We start from the raw sequence: 21591 nt of genomic DNA on the forward strand, positions 1-21591 counted from the left end.
CGGAAGGTTGCCGGTTCGATCCCCCTGCTGTCTCTGTCCGTTGTGTCCTTGGGCAAGACACTTTACCCTACAGCCAACTGGTGTTGGCCAGAGGGGCCGATGGCATGATATGGTAGCCTCGCTTCTGTCAGTCTGCCCCAGGGCAGCTGTGGCTACAACTGTAGCTGCCTCCACCAGTGTGTGAATGTGAGAGTGAATGAATAGTGGAACTGTAAAGTGCTTTGGGTGCCTAGAAAAGCGCTATATAAATGCAATCCATTATTATTTGGTCTTACTTAGGCACAATTGATCCAGCTTAATATGGATGACTTTAAAAACATTTTAAGGCCATATAACTAATGTAAACGCTAACAAAAAATACATTAGAAAAGTTGAACAAAAGAAGAACAAAATTCAAAATTTCACACTATATAAAAAAAAGCTGTTAAATAGCTCAAACCCAAACGAGGAGTCCCCACTGATCTATCTTGAAAGTAAACTTCTGAGACAAAAATGATTCCCTCTTCTTTCTGATGAAACTGTCATTACCACCAACTGGACTTAATCAACTCTGCAGAAAGGAAAACGTGATGCTGTTGTGCTGTTAGCTGAAATGTTTTGGCAACAGGACTGGTTATATAATTCCTCTTAATGGAGCTCTAATGCTCTCTGATACAGGCTTTTATATTGGATTATATTTTGCTGTCTCCTGCAAAAAACAAAATCCTTTATGTTGATGGCCATCCCATTGGTGTAGTGGTTCAAAGGCTTGAGAATTTTGGTGAATTTGCAGGCTCTATAATTAAAATTGCCTTGAAGAGGTCTATCCACAACCTTAATGTTAGATACTTGCAAATATTGATGTGATCCTTACAAGGCTGCTCTGTTAGGAGTACAGAATGGCCTTGTTCCTTCTCTCTTAAAGGTTAGCATTGGTAAACAGCATTCTCAATGACTCAGCCAGGCTTCAGTGTTAATACAAGATATGAAAAAAAGAAACTCCCACAGTTTAGAAAAAAAGAGCTCATGGCTGAATGATAGTTAAAATCTTCCCTGACTAATAACATGTGCATGCAGGTCAATCAATAATAAATATGCTATGTAGTTTTGGGCAAAACTGTCGTTTCCTCGGCATAAGTTTAATTTCCATGTGAGGCATGTAATTCCCGAGTGTTTCAAGAAAACGTAACACTACTAATGTTACTCCCATCTCCAGGTTACTTGCTGGGGATTGGACCTAATGTAAATGAAATGCAAGAGCAGGTTAATTGTGCGGCTGAGGTTATGAAATAGACATGAGTGAAAGTATACAATTTCCAAAACCTCAAACATCAACCTTGACACTATGTTGGCTCTTAGTGGCTGTTTACTATAACTGAAGCCTAATCAAGACTTTACAGCAACCATTACAAGTAAGGTGGCTGACTTCCAAGCATCACACAACCTGACTGGTTAATATAACTGCTTCACAAACACTGGAAATGTCAAAAGAAAGAAATAAAGCAATGCCATTGCTACCCTGTATTAGCTCAGTGAAGACTTAAGTGGAGAAGCCCAGAGAAGCATGTGCCTTCCTTAAAACCTCAGTGTATTAACTAACTAAATAATGAAGTAGGCTCTTATCTCAGCAAACCGCCCAAAGTCAAACGCAAAGTATGTGGATGATATGCAGTTTTATACCAAGAGGTGCAAAGCAAAACTCATCTCATGTTGCCATGCCAGGCCTCGTCCAGTTTGTTAAGAGAATCTCATTAAATTAAAGAAATGTGTGAATTATTTAATAAATTCTCAAAATGCTTTGGAGGTCTACATAAAACAAAAAGTGTTACATACAGTAAAACACTACAGTCCTTTAATGGAACAGTGTATAGCTAACTCCTTTATAAAGAATGATAAACTGTGATGGCTCGATACCACTTTTTTATGTCGATACCGATATCATAAATTTGGATATCTGCCGATACCAATATGAATCCGATATAGTGTGTTTTAATCAATAAAATATTTTTTTTTTAATATCTTGCTGCATTTTGTATAAGTTCATACTCAAGTTACAAAAAAACAAACACTAAAGCTATTCTGTTATACCTGTATGCAAAAAATACACTGCGCCCAAAATATTTCATAGTTCAGCAACACTGATCAATCTAATAAACTTAAACCTGCTCCATCCTCCCTATTCTGGTATTTTAAGAGTACTTAGCAGAAATATTAAGCAACCTAACTAATAGGGTTGCAAACTCCCAGCAAAAAAAAAAATAGGGAACCACCCCCCACCCTCCACCTCATGATGCTTAATCGACGTAATCAACTTTAATTTGATGCAGTGTGAAAAACAAAATGCACAGAAATAAATTATTTTACAAGAATAATTAAATAAATTCAACATCTTTCTTCAACAGAACTGCAGACTGCACAGATGGAAAAAGTAGTATAGCTTACTAGGGTATATTAGACTTAACAGTTACTATATACAGTAATGGACTTCTATACATTTTACATCAGATTAAAACTTTGGGTGTAAGATTCGGATAATTATTTGTTAAAAGCTACACATTTTAAATGAGAATAAGAAAGAAAAGTATGTCTTTGTGCCCCCTTTTCCCTGTTTATGCCCTATCGGCCCCCCTGGGTAAACTTTGCTAGATCCACCCCTGCACAGTTCCTGGTGTAGAAAGTAATATTAAATAAATTCTAACAACAGATTATCAATCTTAAACGTGCTGCTGTTGTTCAGCCGCTGGTTTCTTCTTTCTGGCGCGAAGTGGGCCAAAAACAAACAAGAGAGACGGACTCGCGACAGAAAAGCCGATCAGCTGATCATTGATCAGTTTCACGATTGAAGTAGCAGCAGGAGAGAGAGAGAGAGAAGAGGCAGTCGCTCCATATATCGGTTGTTAAGCTTAACGCGGGAATGCTTTACAAACATTCAGAGATGGACTTACACACTTGCTTTACTTCTCTCGGGGATAACTTTGACGGAGATGAAATGGCGAGTTGGTAGCGAGGCTCCAAATGCTGAACCACACCATCGACAGGTCTCTCACGCCACAGCCGCTCTATCACGTGACGCATACTGCTCCTACGTGCTACGGTTGTGAGGCGAGTTAGGGCGTGTCGCAAGTTTTGTGAGGTGCTTTTTTGATATTTAACGGATTGATTACATTTTTTATTTCTCTCCAATATCCGATCCAGTAATTTAGGTCAGTATCGGACCAATACCGATACGTAATATCAGATCGGTCCATCTCTATTTTATACATTTATCACTTAAACCAAAATATATGTTTTATCAGTGGATTTTGCTGAAGGGAGCACATAGGTTGGCAAAATACTCTACCAAGCATTATTCAGCAAAAATATACCATTAAATCATCATTAAAAGCCACACCTGCAGCCATGCCAGGGAATTAACTTGGCAATTACAGTACACTGATTTAGTTGAGCAGACAATCTTGAACAAAATAGTCCAGTTTAGCTGCATTAATCCAGTAATTATTCAGTCACCTAAAGGATAATTCACAGCTATCCCAGAACTGTCAATTTGCATTAGATTTAGCTGAAACTCATGTATACACAGAGGGCACAGGACAAAGCCGGCGTGAGAGAATATCCACTCCACAAGCTGATACAGCCCTGCTTATTAATTAAAATGTAGTTATCTTAATGTATGCATGCCATACTTAAAACTTCTATAATTCTAGTGCCTATTACTGCAGCTACATATGCCTTATCACGTGATCATTGAAAATCACTAGGAGCCAATGTATGTAGGTCAGACCAGTCAAACAGGCAAGCAAGATGTCAAACAGAGGCCATATTTTCCCCTCCTCGTGCATACTCAGTATTGTTGTGTGTGTGTCTGTGTGTGTGTGTATAAATCTGTAACTTCTATGAATTGTGTAAAAGCGTGTGCGCATCTGCAGTGATGCCAGTGGCAAAGAGGGCCACATGTGTTGGTCCAGAGGAGATTGAAAACGAATTGGAAACTATTAATCTGACCGTCCCCTCCTTTCAGAGTTGGTTTGGAGCAGAATATATATTGAGTCCGCACGCTCTGTTTCTCTTCATGCAGTCTGCTTTGCTCTTCTCTCTGCCTTTCTCAAATGCCCTCATGTCCTTCCTCTTTTCCAGTTCGGCAACATGAACTTACATGTAGGTAACATTGTCCAACTCTTTGAAATTATCTCAGTCATTCGCTCTTCTGATGCTGCTCTGATTATTCCCTCTCTGTGTGAATAAACCTGATAGTTCTCTGCCTGAGAGCCGGTTAACACAAACATTCACTGCTCTCCACTCAGCTGTATTTCCACTTTGAGCCCAGCATCAGTGGAATCACACAGATGCGGATACAATGGCAGTGCTCCCCGATGGATACAGCTTTGTTGTAAAAAGTAGGAAAGAGAAACCACGGAGCGTGACATGTTTCATTTCTTATGAAACTCTGCAGTCTATTCGGCATGGAAAAATGTACAATTTAGCAACAAATAGCAATTTCACAGGATAGTAAGACTGCTGGCAGCACCTCACTTTGAATATGTTATACAGTGTGGAACAAGAAAACTTAGTTCCAGCTGAAGTATTTTGTCCTCGTTCTTTGGTTCTGTAAAAATGAGTTTTCATTCCAACCACCACTTCCAGCATAATACAGCAGGGCTGAATAGCTTTGGGTAGTAATATCTTTAAAAATCAGTCAAAGCATGACTTTGTTGTAACCAAGTGGATAACTGCATAAAAATGTGTCTGAAAGAGTCAGTTGGGTCTTTTTTCCTCTTACAACAGTTTCATTATTACTTCCTTCAGTCAGATCATCCAGTGAGCAGATTCCAATGTTTTATTAATGAATCAAATAATCCCCCTCAGTGCTCAAAGGTTTGGTAACAGTGCAGATAACCCACAACCAAGTCGAAAATTCTACACTGTCTTTATCTAAGTGAAATTTGTGTGACTTTATGTATATTAACTTAATTTGGTCTTGACATGTATTGTCTTTAAAGAAATCAGGATTACCTGTCTATTAGTTCTGACATACTTTCAGCATAGAACAAACCAGTGTTTGTTTATACCCATTATTAGCTGATGTAAAACAGGAGAATTGAAGCCAAGCTGAGAGCAGCGAGAGCAGCAAAACTAGCAGTTTCCACATTAAAAAGAGTCCCTTCAGTTCAAAAATATCCAACCAAAAAGGTTTTTAGGCCACTGAAAAGCATGATTTCAGTGATATTCTTTGATTATTCCATCATCAAGGAAGGTTGCTGTAGCTACATTGTGCAACATCTTAATTTTATGAGCTGACTTAGCAAAGTGGGCCTCTATCAGAAGTTTACTTCTGTGTAAATGCATCTGAAGATTTGACTGTTTCTCTACCTCTATTTTTATAGGTTCAGACCTGAGTTATCAGTTCTAGTTTCTTGGTAAAGTCCGAGTTAGTGTTTTCACTAGTCTTTAGTTTCCAGAGTTCTCCTTAGGTCATTATGTCTCCGTGCTGTTCTTTGTTTTTGTCGTGTCCGCTGCACACGGTCGTAAACAATCAGAGGAGCCTATTCAGCGACAGGCTGCTTCTCCCAAAGTCGAAAACCAACAGACTTAAAAACTCTTTTGTCCCACACGCCATCAAACTGTTTAACTCCTCACTGGAGGGGAGAGGGAGGAGAAACAGGGGGACAAGGGAGGGCGGGAACAACTGAGCTGTAGGTGCTTTTCTACACTGTGCAATATTTGCAATATTTGTTTTTTGTTTTGTCTTTTTTTTTCTTATATTCGACTGTGCAATAATCACTGTGCAATATACTCACTCAAATGAGCAATCCTATTTATCCATATTGTATATTCTGTATCTATATATGTGTATATGTGTATATATGGTGTATTTATGCTTATATCCTTACTCTCATTCCCCTTAATGTATCTGTAACATGCAACTTCTTTCGGTGCTTTGCTACTGGAAACTAAATTTCCCGGAGGAACCCACCCGAGGGATTAATAAAGTTTCATCTAATCTAATATAATCTAGTTTTCGAACTCTCTGAGTTCTTAGTTTTAGTTATTGGGTTTGGAGTTTTTTATTCTGTTTTTGCTCCATGAGTTCCAGCACTAAAGCTGTTTTTGAGTTGACCTATTGTCTCCGGAGTCCTGCATATTGGGTCCTAACCTGCCTGCCACATAGCGTATTATGACACAGACAAGTATCTTATGCCAGAGTAGAGCACAGTTACATCACTGGTTTAAACGTGTGTGAACTTAAAATGTCATGGGCATACAAAACACTACAGAAATGTTGTTGGATATTTATATTCTTTAAAGTATGAATGTATAATGCAGTTTTCTTCATGAATAAGAAAAACTGCATCAAATTTTTTAACCAAATTGGCAGTTTATTGGTTACAAGAATGCAAAATGGATGCATTGTTTAGCACAATAATCAATAAATCCTGTTTGCATAAAAGCTGTTTTGTCTGTTATTTCACTTCTTGTTGGACCAGTGCTAATTTAGCTAATGATGTGGGGTTTTGTGTTGTTTTTGTCTGTCCTCATTGAAATACTAATAACACTAATTTCATTTTTATTCAGCAATATTCACTTTCTGTACAACTGCTCTTTAAGAAAAATGCTGTCAGGCTCTTTTACCCTCTTATCTTTCTTTCCTCACAAGGGCAAATGGATATTTTGGGTTTGCATTACCACAGACAGAGAAAAAGACCCCGGCAGTCATACTAAAATGACACACAAAAGTAACACAAAAGCCTGCTAGCTACAGTAAAAAAACAAAAAAAGTGATGTGCAAATGAAAGACAAGAGGTAAGCGGGAAAAAAGCATGTCCAACAGCAATTTGGAATAAGTGTAGAGCGACAAAATTTTGATCTGTCTATTACAGCTTATTGCCCGAGGCATTCCTCTTTAATGTTGACTTCTAACTATCCCACTATGCTGCACTGACAGGCCCCCTCTACCTCAGCAATATGATTTGACAATGAAAACTACAAATGACTAAATGTCTAGAAGGGAAAGGGTGAAGAAGAGTGATTGAGACAGAGAGGGAATTAGAACGAAGGGGAGCTGAGCCAGCAGTCGGCACAGAACTCCTTAAGCCCCCATAACACAAATTCCTTCTTTCCTCCTGACTCTGGGCCGATTTCTTTCTCTTCAGACCTCTTTTCAAACCACACTTCCATTCTTTCCTGCTCCTAGCTATTCAGCTTGAACTCTTCTTTCAAGTAGCTCTTCTCGATTATGTTGCAGAGGTCTTAGATTATCCTCACAGGTCACTGCAGTTTGCTCGACTGCAGAATTAACTTTTCAGGTCTCACCCATTTCAGCAGAGTTACACGGACTCATCCTCCCCTTCTCAACTGATAGTGCTCAGAAAGTCAACAGAGAAAGGAGCTCAAAAATAAAACAAAAGCAGGCTGCACATCTAAATGTAAGACATCTAGTAAGTCATAATATGTAATATTGAAAACAGCTTTTTGTGCTTAAATGTTAATTTGTGTTTTAAATAAATTTAAATTAACATCATGCCACTGCAGTTATTGAAAACTAAACTATTTAATAAACAAAACAAAAAAGCAATAACTGGAATTTTGAAAACGATTAACAAGAATGTTAATTCATTGCCCGGATTAACAAGATCCGCATCAGGTGTTGAGGAACCAGGACACCCTGATGAGAAGTGAGCTACTGGAACAAGACAGCATCGGTCAGCAAGAGACGAAAACAGGGCGCTGTCCGAATGCTACTACACAAGTAACCCCAGCAGAAGGGGCTACATGAATAGGATGAGGGACCTATGGGATCTTCGATACCCAGCATCCTGATTGGTGGCAAAACAACTACCAGCTTAGTGTCCCAACGTTCAGAAGAAGGAACTGCTCTCATGGCTAGAGATTGACGAGGTACAACATAAGTGCTACGGCAAGGGGGAGCCAGGATGACAGGTCAGGGGGGAGTTATCATCACCCCCACCTGAGATTGGGTACCAAGTCCCAAGTGCGATGGAAGGATCACTGACTGCGAGAGGAACTGACTCTGATGGCAGAACAGGAACAAGCTCAAAGTACAAGATCCACAGATCCATGCCCCTGGGACAATCCAGCACATAACAGCAGGGTGTAAGGTGCTAGCAGGCAGGGCATACATGGAACCAGGTGGCCGGCATAGTGTACAGAAACATCTGTGCAGAATATGGCCTGGAAGTCCTGAGGTCAAAATGGGAGACGAATGACTGAGTTAAGATCTTGTGGGACTTCCAGATAGAGACCGGACACAGCGGTAGTGGACAAACAGAAGAAGACGGCCGTAGTGATCGATGTAGCGATACCGAATGACAACAACAGCAGAAAAAAGGAACGCGAGAAGCTGGAGAAGTACCAAGGGCTCAGAGAAGAGCTCGAGAAGATGTTGAGGGTGAAGGTAACGGTGGTCCTAGTGGTAATCGAGCACGGTGCAGTAACTCCCAAGCCAGGTGAGTGGCTACAGCAGATCCCAGGAACAACATCTGAGATCTCTGTCCAGAAGAGTGCAGTCCTGGGAAAAGTCCTAGTTAAGCTACTGCACAGGACCCTCAAGCTCCCAGGCCTCTGGTAGAGGACCCGAGCTTGAAGGAAAAAGACTGCCCACTGGGACAAGAGGTGATTTTTTTTATGATTTTATGATTTTCATGCACCATGTTCATTTCAGGGGAGCAACACAACATGTGCACACCAAACATCAAGTTAAAAATCAAATCAAAGAACTAGTGAATGGTTTTGTCCTGTTTTGTTAAATAATATTATCTCTTTTATTTTGCAGCATATAATTTAAATGCTAAAGATCTGACAGTTCATTTTATCCTCATTAATTTTCTGAAGTAGCTGAAGCTCAATGATGTTTAAGACTTCATTCAAAACACACGTTTAATCAGCATTCCTTAACTACAGCTTTAGCAAAAGAATTAGAAGCTGTGCATTCCTGTGTAAAAGGTCTCACAGTACAGTTTTTTAAAATTGTTTATTAAACACTGTGTTTCCTGAAGATGTCACTGATCTTTGAGTTTTACTGTTATCCTCATTGGAATATAGTCATTAATGCAGCGTGAAAACTGAAGTTGTCAGAACTTCTGTCTGAATGTGTAAACCTTAGTAAAGTCATGGACGACAGTCAAAAGTTAAGAAATATTAAAAAACGTGTTTTTCACAGGGCCGTTCGTTGGTTTGTTGCTATTGTGTTTGTCAGAGGAGTCTAGAAAACAGCCTTGTGCTGAGATCTGATTCTACAGTTTCTCACATATATTTTATGCGTAATCACCTTTTTCTTCTAGTACTGGCCGTCTGTCTCTGTATGAAGTGACAGCTTAGTCTAGTGGAGAAAATTATCATCAGTTCACTTGTGAAATTTACAAAGTAACACAGGAGATAAGACTGGAAAAGCTGTAAGATGGAGACACTGAAAGCCGGAGCAAGAAAAGACCAAAGATGTGCAAGAAGTCTTTTTTTTCCTCTCTGACTTCTCGTTCAAGACATTTTGTTTGGACGATGTTTCTTTTAGGCTACGTTCACACTGCAGGCGAAAGCGCATCAAATCCGATTTTTTTGACCCTATGCGACCCATATCCGATCATGGTATGACAGTGTGAACGGCACAAATCCGATATTTTCAAATCCGATCTGGGTCACTTTTGTATGTGGTACTGAATCCGATACATATCCGATGTTTCAGAAAGCGACTGCTGTGTGAACGGTCAAGTCGCATTAAATCCGTCTTTTACGTCACTGACACAAGACAGATGCCAATTATCAGCGCCGGAGAAGACATCGCGAACGCTTCCTGGCCATCCGGTGAAACTGCTGGGAAGACAACGTTGGAGAAACGTGAACATTTTATTTGTACTGTATAATCTGCAGATTCTGACAGAAATCTGCAACTATCCTTTGAAGCACCGCTCCTCTAAAACAGCAATAAGGATCATTATTAGGTTATTTACATTATCATGTAAATAACAAAATAACTTAAAGCAAAAATTGGGAAACGTGAAGTCCGAAGTCTTTATATTAATGGCCATCAGTCAAACAATATAGTTTGCTCTGGGTCTAAACAGAGCGCGTTGTGTATGACGTCTTCTTTTGTGCATGCGGGCCGCTTTGAGCGTTCACACTAGAGCGCGTTTGCTGTCGCATTTTATTTGTAGTGTGAACAAGCAGACAAAAAAAATCGGATTTGATCAAAAAATCGGAATTGAGCATCAAGACCTGCAGTGTGAACGTAGCCTTAGACCTGAGTGAATGGTTCCTATTAAGCAACTACTCTGCTATGTTTAGTTTTAATCCCAGAACCAGCAAGAAACTAATGTGGTGTCTTCTTAATGGGAAGTGAGGACATCTCTTTCAGTTTTACTCTTTGCCATTGATCTGGAGGATGCCCCCCACCCCACCTTCTTCTTTCCGCTGATAAAACAATGTAGAAATGAAGCTATAAATAATAGTGCACAGACACACACCCAAACTCCAGCTACCATATTCTCTGCTTCTTCATCATACTTCTTTTTACCATCAGCCTTTGTTTTTTCCATCAGTCTGCATTTCCTTTCATTTTGTCTCTTTCTCACTGCCTCCCGCATTTCATTTGTTATTCCATCTCTGCCATTTCCTCATGTTTTCCCCTCCTGTCTTCACTTCACTAACTTCCACCCAGTCAGTCATATCCTAGTTTCCCTGCATTATCACATCTTAGACTCAGAGGTGTTTCTAAAGATATCTAAACTCTGGGAAGTTTGTTTGAACGTCACACATCATCAGGCCGCTAGTGTTGCTCTTAATAAACTCGATAAGCAGCCTCTCATGAACCCGGGGGCTGCTAGCATATTGCACTGGTTCTGCTGTAATGTAGCACAGCTGACATTTGGTATACAGCAGAAGAGCTATTATTTTAGAGTGATGAGATACTTCAACAATATACAAAATACAAAGATGCCTGACCTGGATCAAAGATTTAAAGTATGTCATAAATTAGACCAATGCAAGCATGGAGCAGGTGGCTGGTTGCTGCTGAATAAAGGTAAAAACATATTTATTGTCTTTATTCCTCGTGACTTTTTTGAGTTGATATTTCCTGTATTTTCAGGGCATTTTCTTCTGGCAATGAACCATGGCGAAATAGAGAAAACAGAAAATGTTACTGGGCTATTTTCCATCTGAATCCTTCTACAAATGCATCAAAAAGCATCGAACTTTGCTCTCAGCTCTCGCCTCACACGGGAGGCAGAAATTCAGCTCGGAACAGGGGATGTTTTGAACTAATCAGATGGGTTGAAATAGCCAAAAGCCTGCGTTTAAACTCTGAGAGATGGAAGTATAACGGATGATGGATTAAGTTGTGAAAAGGCAACACACAGTGGGAATAATCCACAGTATCGTGATTCACAGCAGGTAAGTAAAAGGATATGGGCTGGAGACCATGCGGATGCACCAGCTGCGGGGAAAGGTTGTCTGCTTAAGGCAGAAGAAGACCACAGGTACCAGCTCAGGGTAGGGCACCACTAACACACTGGTGTCACTGCTGCCATCATCATCGTCGTCATCGTCGTCATCCTCATCTTCTTTATCCCCGTTACGCTCAACCACTTCCTCCTCTTCTTCCTTCTCGATCCTCTCCTCTTGAATAATCCCTGCCTCTTCTATGGTTTCCTCCTTCTCCTCCTTTTTCTTGGGATATGGGCGGCGGTGTGGGGAGGGCCTGCGGGGAGACGAGGTGGCGACAGCATCATCGCTGTCAGCCCGGGCTATGGCGGTCGTCACTCTGGAGCTGGTCGGTGCAGATGATGTTGCTGTTGTCGATTTTGCAACGCCGGGGCCCTCCTCCTCCTCGCTCGTCATGGCCACCTTACAGTCTTAAATGAGAGAGAGAGAACAGGAGAAATTTAATTTCATAAATCACTCAGGGGGTTAGAAACAAGCAGCCAACAGAGAAAATGAATAGTTTTCCATGGTTGAAGGTTGTAAAATTATAGTAAGAGATTGGAAAAACTAAAGCGTGTTGGTAGGAATTAAGCACAGGTTGTCAAGGACGGTAGCCTGCGAGGTCAAATCTGAAAAGTCTCAGTTAGTTTTCTTAGATAGAGACGGGTCTATCTGGGGTTTAGTGACCTTTGGTGACCTGAAACAAAAAATGTGTAATTTTTTTTCTTCTGAAATGCTCTTGTGTTTTCTGTTGTTGTCATTACTTCAATGACAGACTTGACTATACTTCACTTATTTTAGATAGTGGGCCAGTTCGATCTTACATGAGTTGGACCAACTATTGCAAAATGATTAAATTAAATAAATACATTTAAACAAATCATATTTCCAAGTTGATATGATGAAAAAAAAAACACGGGTGTTTTCTGTAATATTTGGCAGGCTGCGGTTTATCTTATCGAGGTCTGTCTTTGTCAGCAAGAAGACTGAAGTTATAATACTGTAGTTAAGAGTCTAAGATTTATCTCCTCCTTCTGTGATTATTCAACATTTCCCAAAGCCTACAAGTGGGCCACACCGAACCCTTTGATGGGCTGGTTCAGGCCCCCTCATCATATGTTTGACTTTGATTTTGACTTTGATTTTTAAGAATAAATATGTGGTGTCATTTTTAAAAAATCCCTCTTTTCATTTGTAGTTTGGCATCAAAGTAAAATAAAATAAATAAGTAAAATCTTAGCACCTCGTCTGAAATGCGCTACGGAGTAAGACAGCTGTTTTCAAAAAAATAAGAAACATTTTAAAAAAAAAGTCACCTTAAACTGCCTTAAAATACATGTTCTTCCACAGAGTCAACTGTGTTGTGGTAGATATAACCCCACCGGGAGCGAGGTCTGTACATTACTGTTATTGTGCTGTAATGCAGCCAAATTCCGAATATCGTTGATCCCATTTACATATCCGTGTGCGGGTCAATTTCACAGTGGCATGATAATGTGCTGCGAAAATGCCTTTGTAGCCCATTATTGAACTCCATTACTCAGGAGTAGATGGTGGAGATTGTGACCATATTTCAGATAAGTGACACTAATCTTGGGTACAGACCTTGAAACTGTGGTGCACATATAGATTTTCTCTTCCACCGGATTAAAGGTGTGTGTGTGTGTGTGTGTGTGTGTGTGTGAGAGAGAGAGAGACTCATCCATGTTTTCTAAGCCTTGTACCATTATTTACAGCAACATCCATAAGAATGTCAACCAGCTGACGCTGTTAGTGTGTTAATGTGTTCCTCTTAACTGGAGCCGGGTGCACTTGATCAGCCCATTGTGAGCAGAAGAACAGTTAAACAGAGCTTCAAAAGCTCACTTTTGACTCCGAAGAGGAAAAGAAGAAAAGGCTGCTTAAAAAGGAAAGCTGATAAGTGCTGTAGTATGCATTATCGCTGACTGAGGCTTTAGCTTTCAGGTTTTTTGAGCCAGCTAACGAAAAGGAGCCAGGCTATGTTGACACTGCTTCAAACATCTCTGCTGGATGTTTTTCTTTTTATTGAGTTTTGTCAATTTTGTTTTATTTTTTCACCACTATTGCACATTGATGACTTTCCCTTTTCTTTATACGAAACAGTGTTTTGTGTATCTCATGAATATCCCCCAACAATATTAACAAGCAGTCAGTCATTCCCGAGATGTAACGGCAGAACGGTGGAAATAGGAAGCTGGCTGCACTAATACTTTGTGAGGATTTTTCTGACGAGTATTTAAACGCAACACCGGTGTGACGATATTGTTACATCAGCAAGTTTTCTTAAAACTTAAAGACACTTGACCATGACACGCAGATGCCATGATTTCTTTTTCTTTTCAGATCACACTGTGATCACAGGTAGAAACAAGAGACGAACAGAGAAGGTGCATTTTGAGTGAGTCAGCAGAGGGGAGGAGGGAGGAACAAAGGAGCAAGATTTCAGTGGTTTAGTCAGAGGCTTAGTGTTGAGAGGAATCAATATTGTGCAGCTGGAGTGAAAACACAGAGAACAGGAGTTCTGATATGACTAAGTGGCACCTGCCCATAGATTTCCAATGAGCGAGCGGAGCACACAGATTTCAGCAAAATCTACTCATGCCATCAGTTTATCTCCATATAGCAGAGTTTCTGAGGTTTTGCACTGTGTTGATCTCAGTTAAAGGCTGATTTTCAGGCTGTTTTTATGACTACAAACAGAAGAGAAAAGCAAAAAGAGAAGGGAAGAAAGCTCACACAGAAGACGGCTAACCTGCGTTTCCTTATTACAGTGAGTGCTATATGCAATCGGGCTGTCAGTTGCCAAGGAAGGGCAGTGTCAACTCTGGCAAAGCTTTACATCTTCACAACAGAGAGAAGAAAGTAAAGCAAAGGACTGTTGCCGTATCAGAGCAAAGACCGGCAAAGCAGTTGGCAGCGTCTTAAATCTCAGTCTCTGGAAGAGTAATCATTGTGTCAGTGGCAAGAAATAAAACTGTTTTGAACCTCGGTGGCAATTAGGATGTTGCAACAGTGTCAAAGGTTCAATGCAGGGAAGGGAAAAGATGAAAGCAACAAGAAGGAGAAAAAAACTTAACACAGAGTGCAAAGAAAAATAAATATGTAGATAAGAATAAAATGCAAACAGTTGGAGGTTCATGTAAGAGTATCGCTGATAATTACGATACAATCTTATGAAACCTTTGCACATTATCGTTGTGATTTTGCATACTATGTTAAAGAAAGAGTCGGACAGCAGAACTGCAATAGAGAAGCCTAATGGTCTTAAAAGTTGAATGTTGTGTATTTGATGTCGGCATGGAAACAACTAGGAAAGGGGCAGGATGAATGGCTTCTGAGCGGATCACCCATTTCTGAAGTTCTGCAAGTTCTTGACAACACTGAGCTGTGGTTCACTATAGTTTACTATGCTGTGTAAAGTGAATGAAATGCTGTGTGGATTCCACGAGCCCAGATACTCATCTTCATCTGCTGTAATTTCCACTAAAGGTTCGCTTGCATGACCTTATACATTTCCTGTCACCTTCTGAACCTTCTCCACTGCTCTGCAATAATGTGACAGTAATTGTTCAAACAGTGAAATTCATGCGCATCAATATCAGGAAGGTTGTTTTACTAGAAGACCCATTAAACACGATGACGCTTACCCATTATTGCTGATGATGGGGAACGTATATGGCAATGTCTTTTGAATCTTTTTGTTTGGTTTTGACAGCAGGGCCCCAGATGTAATATCTATTACTCTTAGCTGTTTAGACTCTTGTCCTTTGTCAGGAACACTGACAAAATGCAGGAAAAAACGGGGGGTTGTAGCCATAAAAACCTTGTGCGCTAAGAAAGCACATCTGTGCAGTCCCATCCAAATAACAGTATTTTTAAAATGCAACGTGCATGAGTCAGTGACACATTAAGGATCGTTATGACCGCTGGGATTGGCTGGCTGCTGTTTACTGTCTGCAGCAACACGCTGATTTGACTTTACTGCTGTGTTTGCAGCTGGTGTGACATGTCCTTTACAGCAGTTAGGTTGTTTATTCTGTGATTGTTTCCCCAAGTTTCTGCTTTTTTTTGTTGACACGTCAGCCTGCTCTCAGCATTTGTATCCTCCGCAGTGCTAATGCACTCCACGATTTTCTCATTTGCCGTCTTATCATTTTCTTGCATTTTTAAACCTGCTCCCCTAAAATAAATGACTTTTTTTTTGCACATGAAAGTGATATCATCTAGACTGCACCTGTAATTACATATCACACACGACCAAGATCGAGTGAGTCACAATCAAGATACTTTTAAGTGGCCACCTTCACTTTAATGACCGTCCTGTGAAGTCTCCCCGTTTCAGCAACATTATTGGTCATATCCATTAAGACAGTAATACACTGCGATTTCAAAATCATTTCAAGCATCTTTCAGGCTCGATAGCGTTTCATTAGAATGATTTACATTCTGAAAAAGAGCAGCTCATGCATTCTGGAAATGCTCCAGTATGAAGAAACTTGGTGTGAAGGAGGGTTCATGTTTCATCAAGTGATGTCACATATCTACGTGCTTGAGTTAACTAGATTGCTATCTTTGGGAGCAAAAAGTAATACTTCTAAGCAGTCGTGAACCCAGAGCTCACCACACTCTTAATGGTCAGTCAGATATTGCAGATAAAATCCGCACAATTAATAACCCTGAGGTGAAGTTTACTGAAGACAAAGTATGACAGGGCACGGCTCTCATTAATGTGTCAGAGATAATATAACTAGAGGCTTTAAAATAATGATTTCAGCCTGAATATATACCAACAAAGTCAAAATGTCACTGAATCCACTTAAGAAGGAAGTTAACCCTCTCAAGGCAGGCGTTGCCGATTTGCAACAGTTAAAAACTAACAACCTGATTTCCCCACATACATGTTTTATGAGTTTTTTTTACTCAGAAGTACCACTGCAGGACTTGGTTGTGCATTAGCAACAAAAAGTTTAATTTGAGCCTGAGAGGGTTAAGAGGAGGAAGGTTGTACCTCTAATTATCTTAAAATATGATTTTTCACCTTCCTTGAATACTTTTGGTTTATTCAACGCAAATATCAAGAGATTTCCAAAAGTCAAACTCTGTGCATAAAACTATTTATTTAAATGAAATGGAAGAAGAGAAGACCCTATAACGGTGATCTGAAAACTCATTCTGAAGAAGATCAAGGTCCCCGAGCATAGCTGACACCAAACTAATGATTTGTGTTACTGAATCACGATGCTGAGTAATAGCCCACATTTCCCTGAGACAACAGGCTGTGACTGTTCAACATTGTTTACCTTTTTGTTTTGAATGAGCAGGCAACAAATTAGACCTTATTATGCACCGTTCAGCGAGTGGAAAGCCATTAAAAAAATGTAATAACTAAGCAAAGAAAAGGATACAAGTAGGTCTACCTTGAAGCTTTATCACATTAATGACACAGCAATTGCATGTTTTCTTTTGTCCCAAACCATGACTCTTGCATGTCAGTCAGTTTCTCCCCCTGGAAAACTGTTAGATTATGCAGCACTGAGCTAATTACATGCTTTATATGTGTTAGTTTGTTTCTCAGCTGAAAATCAGCAATCATCCACAGCCATTTTCTGTATGGTCTTAGTGGTGTAAGTGGCATCTATGTGTGATTAACACCGGGTTGGACATACTGAACGCAGATCAAATGTTAGCAGGAAGGTCATATATCATAGACTGATGTCAAGCTAAGGGTCAGGTGGGCTAACTCTAAGATATATGGTATCTAACCAGATTCTTACTCTGGATGGCATTACCTTGGCCTCCAGTAACACTGTGAGGAACCTTGGAGTCATTTTTGACCAGGATATGTCCTTCAACGCACATATTAAACAAATATGTAAGACTGCGTTCTTCCATTTGCGCAACATCTCTAAAATTAGAAATATCCTGTCTCAGAGTGATGCTGAAAAACTAGTTCATGCATTTATTACTTCCAGGCTGGACTACTGCAATTCATTATTATCAGGATGTCCAAAAAACTCACTGAAAAGCCTTCAGTTAATCCAAAATGCTGCAGCAAGAGTACTGACAGGGACTAGAAAGAGAGAGCATATTTCTCCTGTTTTGGCTTCCCTTCATTGGCTTCCTGTTAAATCCAGAATTGAATTCAAAATCCTGCTCCTCACATACAAGGTCTTAAATAATCAGGCCCCATCTTATCTTAATGACCTTGTAGTACCATATCACCCTATTAGAGCACTTCGCTCCCACTCTGCAGGCCTACTTGTTGTTCCTAGAGTATTTAAAAGTAGAATGGGAGGCAGAGCCTTCAGTTTTCAGGCCCCTCTTCTGTGGAACCAGCTTCCAGTTTGGATTCGGGAGACAGACACTATCTCTACTTTTAAGATTAGGCTTAAAACTTTCCTTTTTGCTAAAGCATATAGTTAGGGCTGGACCAGGTGACCCTGAATCCTCCCTTAGTTATGCTGCAATAGATGTAGGCTGCCGGGGGATTCCCATGATGCATTGAGTTTTTCCTTTCCAGTCACCTTTCTCGCTCACTATGTATTAACAGACCTCTCTGTATTGAATCATATCTGTTATTAACCTCTGTCTCTCTTCCACAGCATGTCTTTTATCCTGTCTTCCTTCTCTCACCCCAACCGGTCGCAGCAGATGGCCGCCCCTCCCTGAGCCTGGTTCTGCCGGAGGTTTCTTCCTGTTAAAAGGGAGTTTTTCCTTCCCACTGTCGCCAAAGTGCTTGCTCATAGGGGGTCATATGATTGTTGGGCTTTTCTCTGTATCTATGAAGCGCCTTGAGGCGACATTTGTTGTGATTTGGCGCTATATAAATAAAATTGAATTGAATTGAATTAAGATCTGTAGTCGCTCAGCATAGGGAAAACAATCACAACTCACAGTAATTTCTAATGTGAGCTCCAGTAGGCTTTCTTAGTGTACATGTGGTCAGCTAACCTGCTGCTCTTTGTGGATTTACACAACTAAATTCAACAAGGTGTCAGCATTTTGACAAGCTACCTTAGCTGATGTCCATCCACTACACTGACACTACACTGTTTATACTTTATGTTACTCAGTATACAGCTGATATAAAGTTGCAATTCAGTTAATGAATCTAAGCATCATCGGCTTAAATGCAAATTGATCTCTGCTACACTTGATGTAACCTAAATCTGACCATAAGCACCACAGCCACTGTGCAGTAGTCCAGTACAGTGATTTACTGCGAACCCACCACAGTACTGCACGCTAACCTGCACAAAACTGCCAGACTTTTCATGACACATTTCAATAGCACAAAGTTATTATAGCTTAGTTTGATTTGCAGGACATTTCACAAAACTAAAACACATAATTTTATCAAAACACACCATACAGAAATCCAATATGTGAGTAAATTATGACATTACAAGTAAAATTTCAATCTGCAGATTACCAAAGGTCACTGAGCAGTCCTTACCTTTAAACCTAGCCTCTCCTCTTCCTCTCCTGTCTTTCTAAATGTTTCTCTGAGTGAAGTTAGCTCTCCTTCTTTACAGCAGCTGGACCTTTAGCTAGCAACACACTGTGCGACAAACTGCACACAAATAGTTTGTGTGTTTGCTGATGTTTGTTGAGCTGATAGAAACGCTGAATTTGAAATGACCTGCCACACTCTTCACGCTGCCTCCTCTTCTGTAGCGCTAGCTAGATGCTGGAGCACGCGAACACAAACTACAGACACCTGCACTCCTTCCGGTCCACCTTAACCACCGATAAAAGCGCTATAAATGATCCCGCTGAAACAAAACGTAACGAGCCTGTTTTGAAAATGTAAAGGCCACAAAGTACAGATATTTGTTTTAAAATGTAGGGAGTAAAAGTAAAAAGTTGTCAGATAAATAAATACTCAAGTAAAGGAGCCTGTAACAGATATCCGAAACATTCTGCTTAATTAGTACAAAGTATTTGAACTTTGTTACTTCCCACCTCTGGTGAACACTTTAGGTCATGACCTTCCCTAATAGTTGGAGGTGGCAGCTGCAAATGCACATGCACATAGAATTCAGAAACATCTTGAGCCACACCTTACGCCTTTTTCTTGTAAGAAGAAATTATTGTAAGATTTTAAGGTGGTCTTAAACAATAGTTTTCCTAGTTTTTCTTTGGACATTGGCTGCTTTTTTAACCTTCAGTTGCTGATGAGGGTATTGTGGGGTCGGTGGGATGGACCTCCAAGTTTGTGAATGTGATACCTCAAGATGAGGTGACTAGGATTATGAAATTCATGCCATCCATGCGTCCAAGTAGGAGTGGCATTGTTCCTGTTTCTTTAGTTGAATATATGAAATTTGACATCTGTAGCTGATGAACAGTACCTGAACAGCATGTCCTTTAGAAAATGCAAAATATTTTACTGCAAAAACCGGACACAGGATGTTGCAGTATAATTTTGAAGATGCATCTGGCCCTTCAGTTGATCCATCTCTTGATCACCAAAGCCTCATCAGAAGTAGTCTCAGTGGAAGGGTGGCTGTCAAGAAGCCATTTTAAAGAAAGGGAAACAGGTAGAAACGACTGAGGCACGTCAAATTATACAAGAACAGGGTTGAAAATCTGTGACAACAGGTCTTATGGAGTGATGAACCTAAATTTGAAATGTTTTGGATCCATATGTGGTCAATATGTACAGATGAGGTCAGGTGAGAGGCTCATCATGTGTCGAGACACCTGTAAATTGCAGTAGAGACTACTAGGGCTACATTTCAGTCAACAATGTTCAGGATCTTCTCAAAATAAATGGAATGATTAATGTAGAAAAATAGGGTCAGATTTTGCATCTGATTAACAGTTTCATTTCTCAGCATGACAGTGGCATTGCAGTAAACGCATACCCGGATGGAAAATTACACACTGTAACACTATCAGTCATGGACTGGGCTCCCCAGACTGGCCTCGAGTGCAGGCTGTGATGAAGAATAAAATTGGTTATACCAAATGTTGACTTTGAAGCTCATGTGAATTGCGCAAACTATTCTTGCCTTCTGTGCTGTATTCCCATTAATGTTTGCACATGCTTTAATAAATCACGGCACCTATTTTCCATTTTGCTGGCAAAATATAAGGAAATGACGTGTGTGTACAGTACTGCACACACACAAAGAATGACAGATAAAGAAACTGCATTTCCTTCACATACTTTTGATATATTGAACTTTGAGCACCAATCAGGCTAATGCACAAGGGGTATGATGTGTAGTGCTTCCTCCGTACACAAGCACACACACAAATGTACTCACAAACTCACAGCTTGTTGCCAATGCAAGGACTTATTTAATTTGTTTAGTGTCTTCATAATTCACAAACATATCAACACTTTACATTATGTGAGGGCCAAAGCAATCTACAGTTCCATGAATGAGTGTATGAGTTTGGCTGATTAAATGGCTGCTGATTAATTATCATCATATTACATCATCCCAAACAAACCGGTGTAATTTTGCACAACTGAACAAAATTCCTTAAGGAAATGTAAAGTTAAGCAGGAGCAGTTTGATTTCCATCAGGTAACAGAAGCAGTGATGAGCAGTCAGGCTTGTAGCCTCCATCTCTACCTGTTTTGCAGCAGATTTTCTGTGGTCACAACATTTTTCTGTGAAGTGCTCTGTGGGCTGGGTTTCAACTTTGCTGTCAGCTTAGTGTTCACAGTAAAACAATAAAAGGAAGAACTTGCTGCTGTCTTCATTAGTTTAGGGATTTGTGTCTTTGTGTACGCTATGGTTTTTATTGTTAGATTGTAATTTCGTGTCAGTGTATCTCTGGCCATGTTGCAGTGCAATGCAAAAGTAATGGAACAAGTAGAATAACAAATGTCTTTACAATATAATGTGTTACACTAAGGTAATGTGGTGCGTTTCCACTTCTTTCAGGCAAGACAATTCTGCCATACATGTATGAGTTTACCGTTAACCCCTGGTAAACTCAACCGCTTTTTTACGTCAAAAACCTTTCTTCAGCAGAAAAAGAAATAAAAAAAGGAAATACACTATTGAGGCCTAATTTTGTTTTAAGTATTATCTGACGTTGTTAGCTTATGCAACAGCATGTTGTTCAAGTCTGATATAATCTCTATCCCTTTTTAAAAAGAAAAGTACAATTCTATTACTGTTCTATTAAATAGGTGGA

At 40.0% G+C, this 21591-nt stretch overlaps 1 protein-coding gene across 2 annotated transcripts in view; it reads right to left on the minus strand.

Moving 5' to 3' along the window:
* Positions 1 to 11238: 11238 nt before the first annotated feature.
* Positions 11239 to 21591, minus strand: part of LOC148102431 (uncharacterized) — a 69736-nt gene continuing 59383 nt past the window's right edge. For both annotated transcript variants that reach the window (XM_087841531.1, XM_087841532.1), the window contains exon 2: positions 11239 to 11840. In XM_087841531.1, the coding sequence (XP_087697657.1) occupies positions 11371 to 11826 (456 nt within the window). In that variant the 5' untranslated portion in view covers positions 11827 to 11840 and the 3' untranslated portion in view covers positions 11239 to 11370. The remainder of the gene's footprint in view (positions 11841 to 21591) is intronic.

The sequence above is a fragment of the Neolamprologus brichardi genome, chromosome 6 (assembly GCF_056152115.1).
Source record: "Neolamprologus brichardi isolate AB-2024 chromosome 6, ASM5615211v1, whole genome shotgun sequence".
Classification (NCBI taxonomy): domain Eukaryota; kingdom Metazoa; phylum Chordata; class Actinopteri; order Cichliformes; family Cichlidae; genus Neolamprologus; species Neolamprologus brichardi.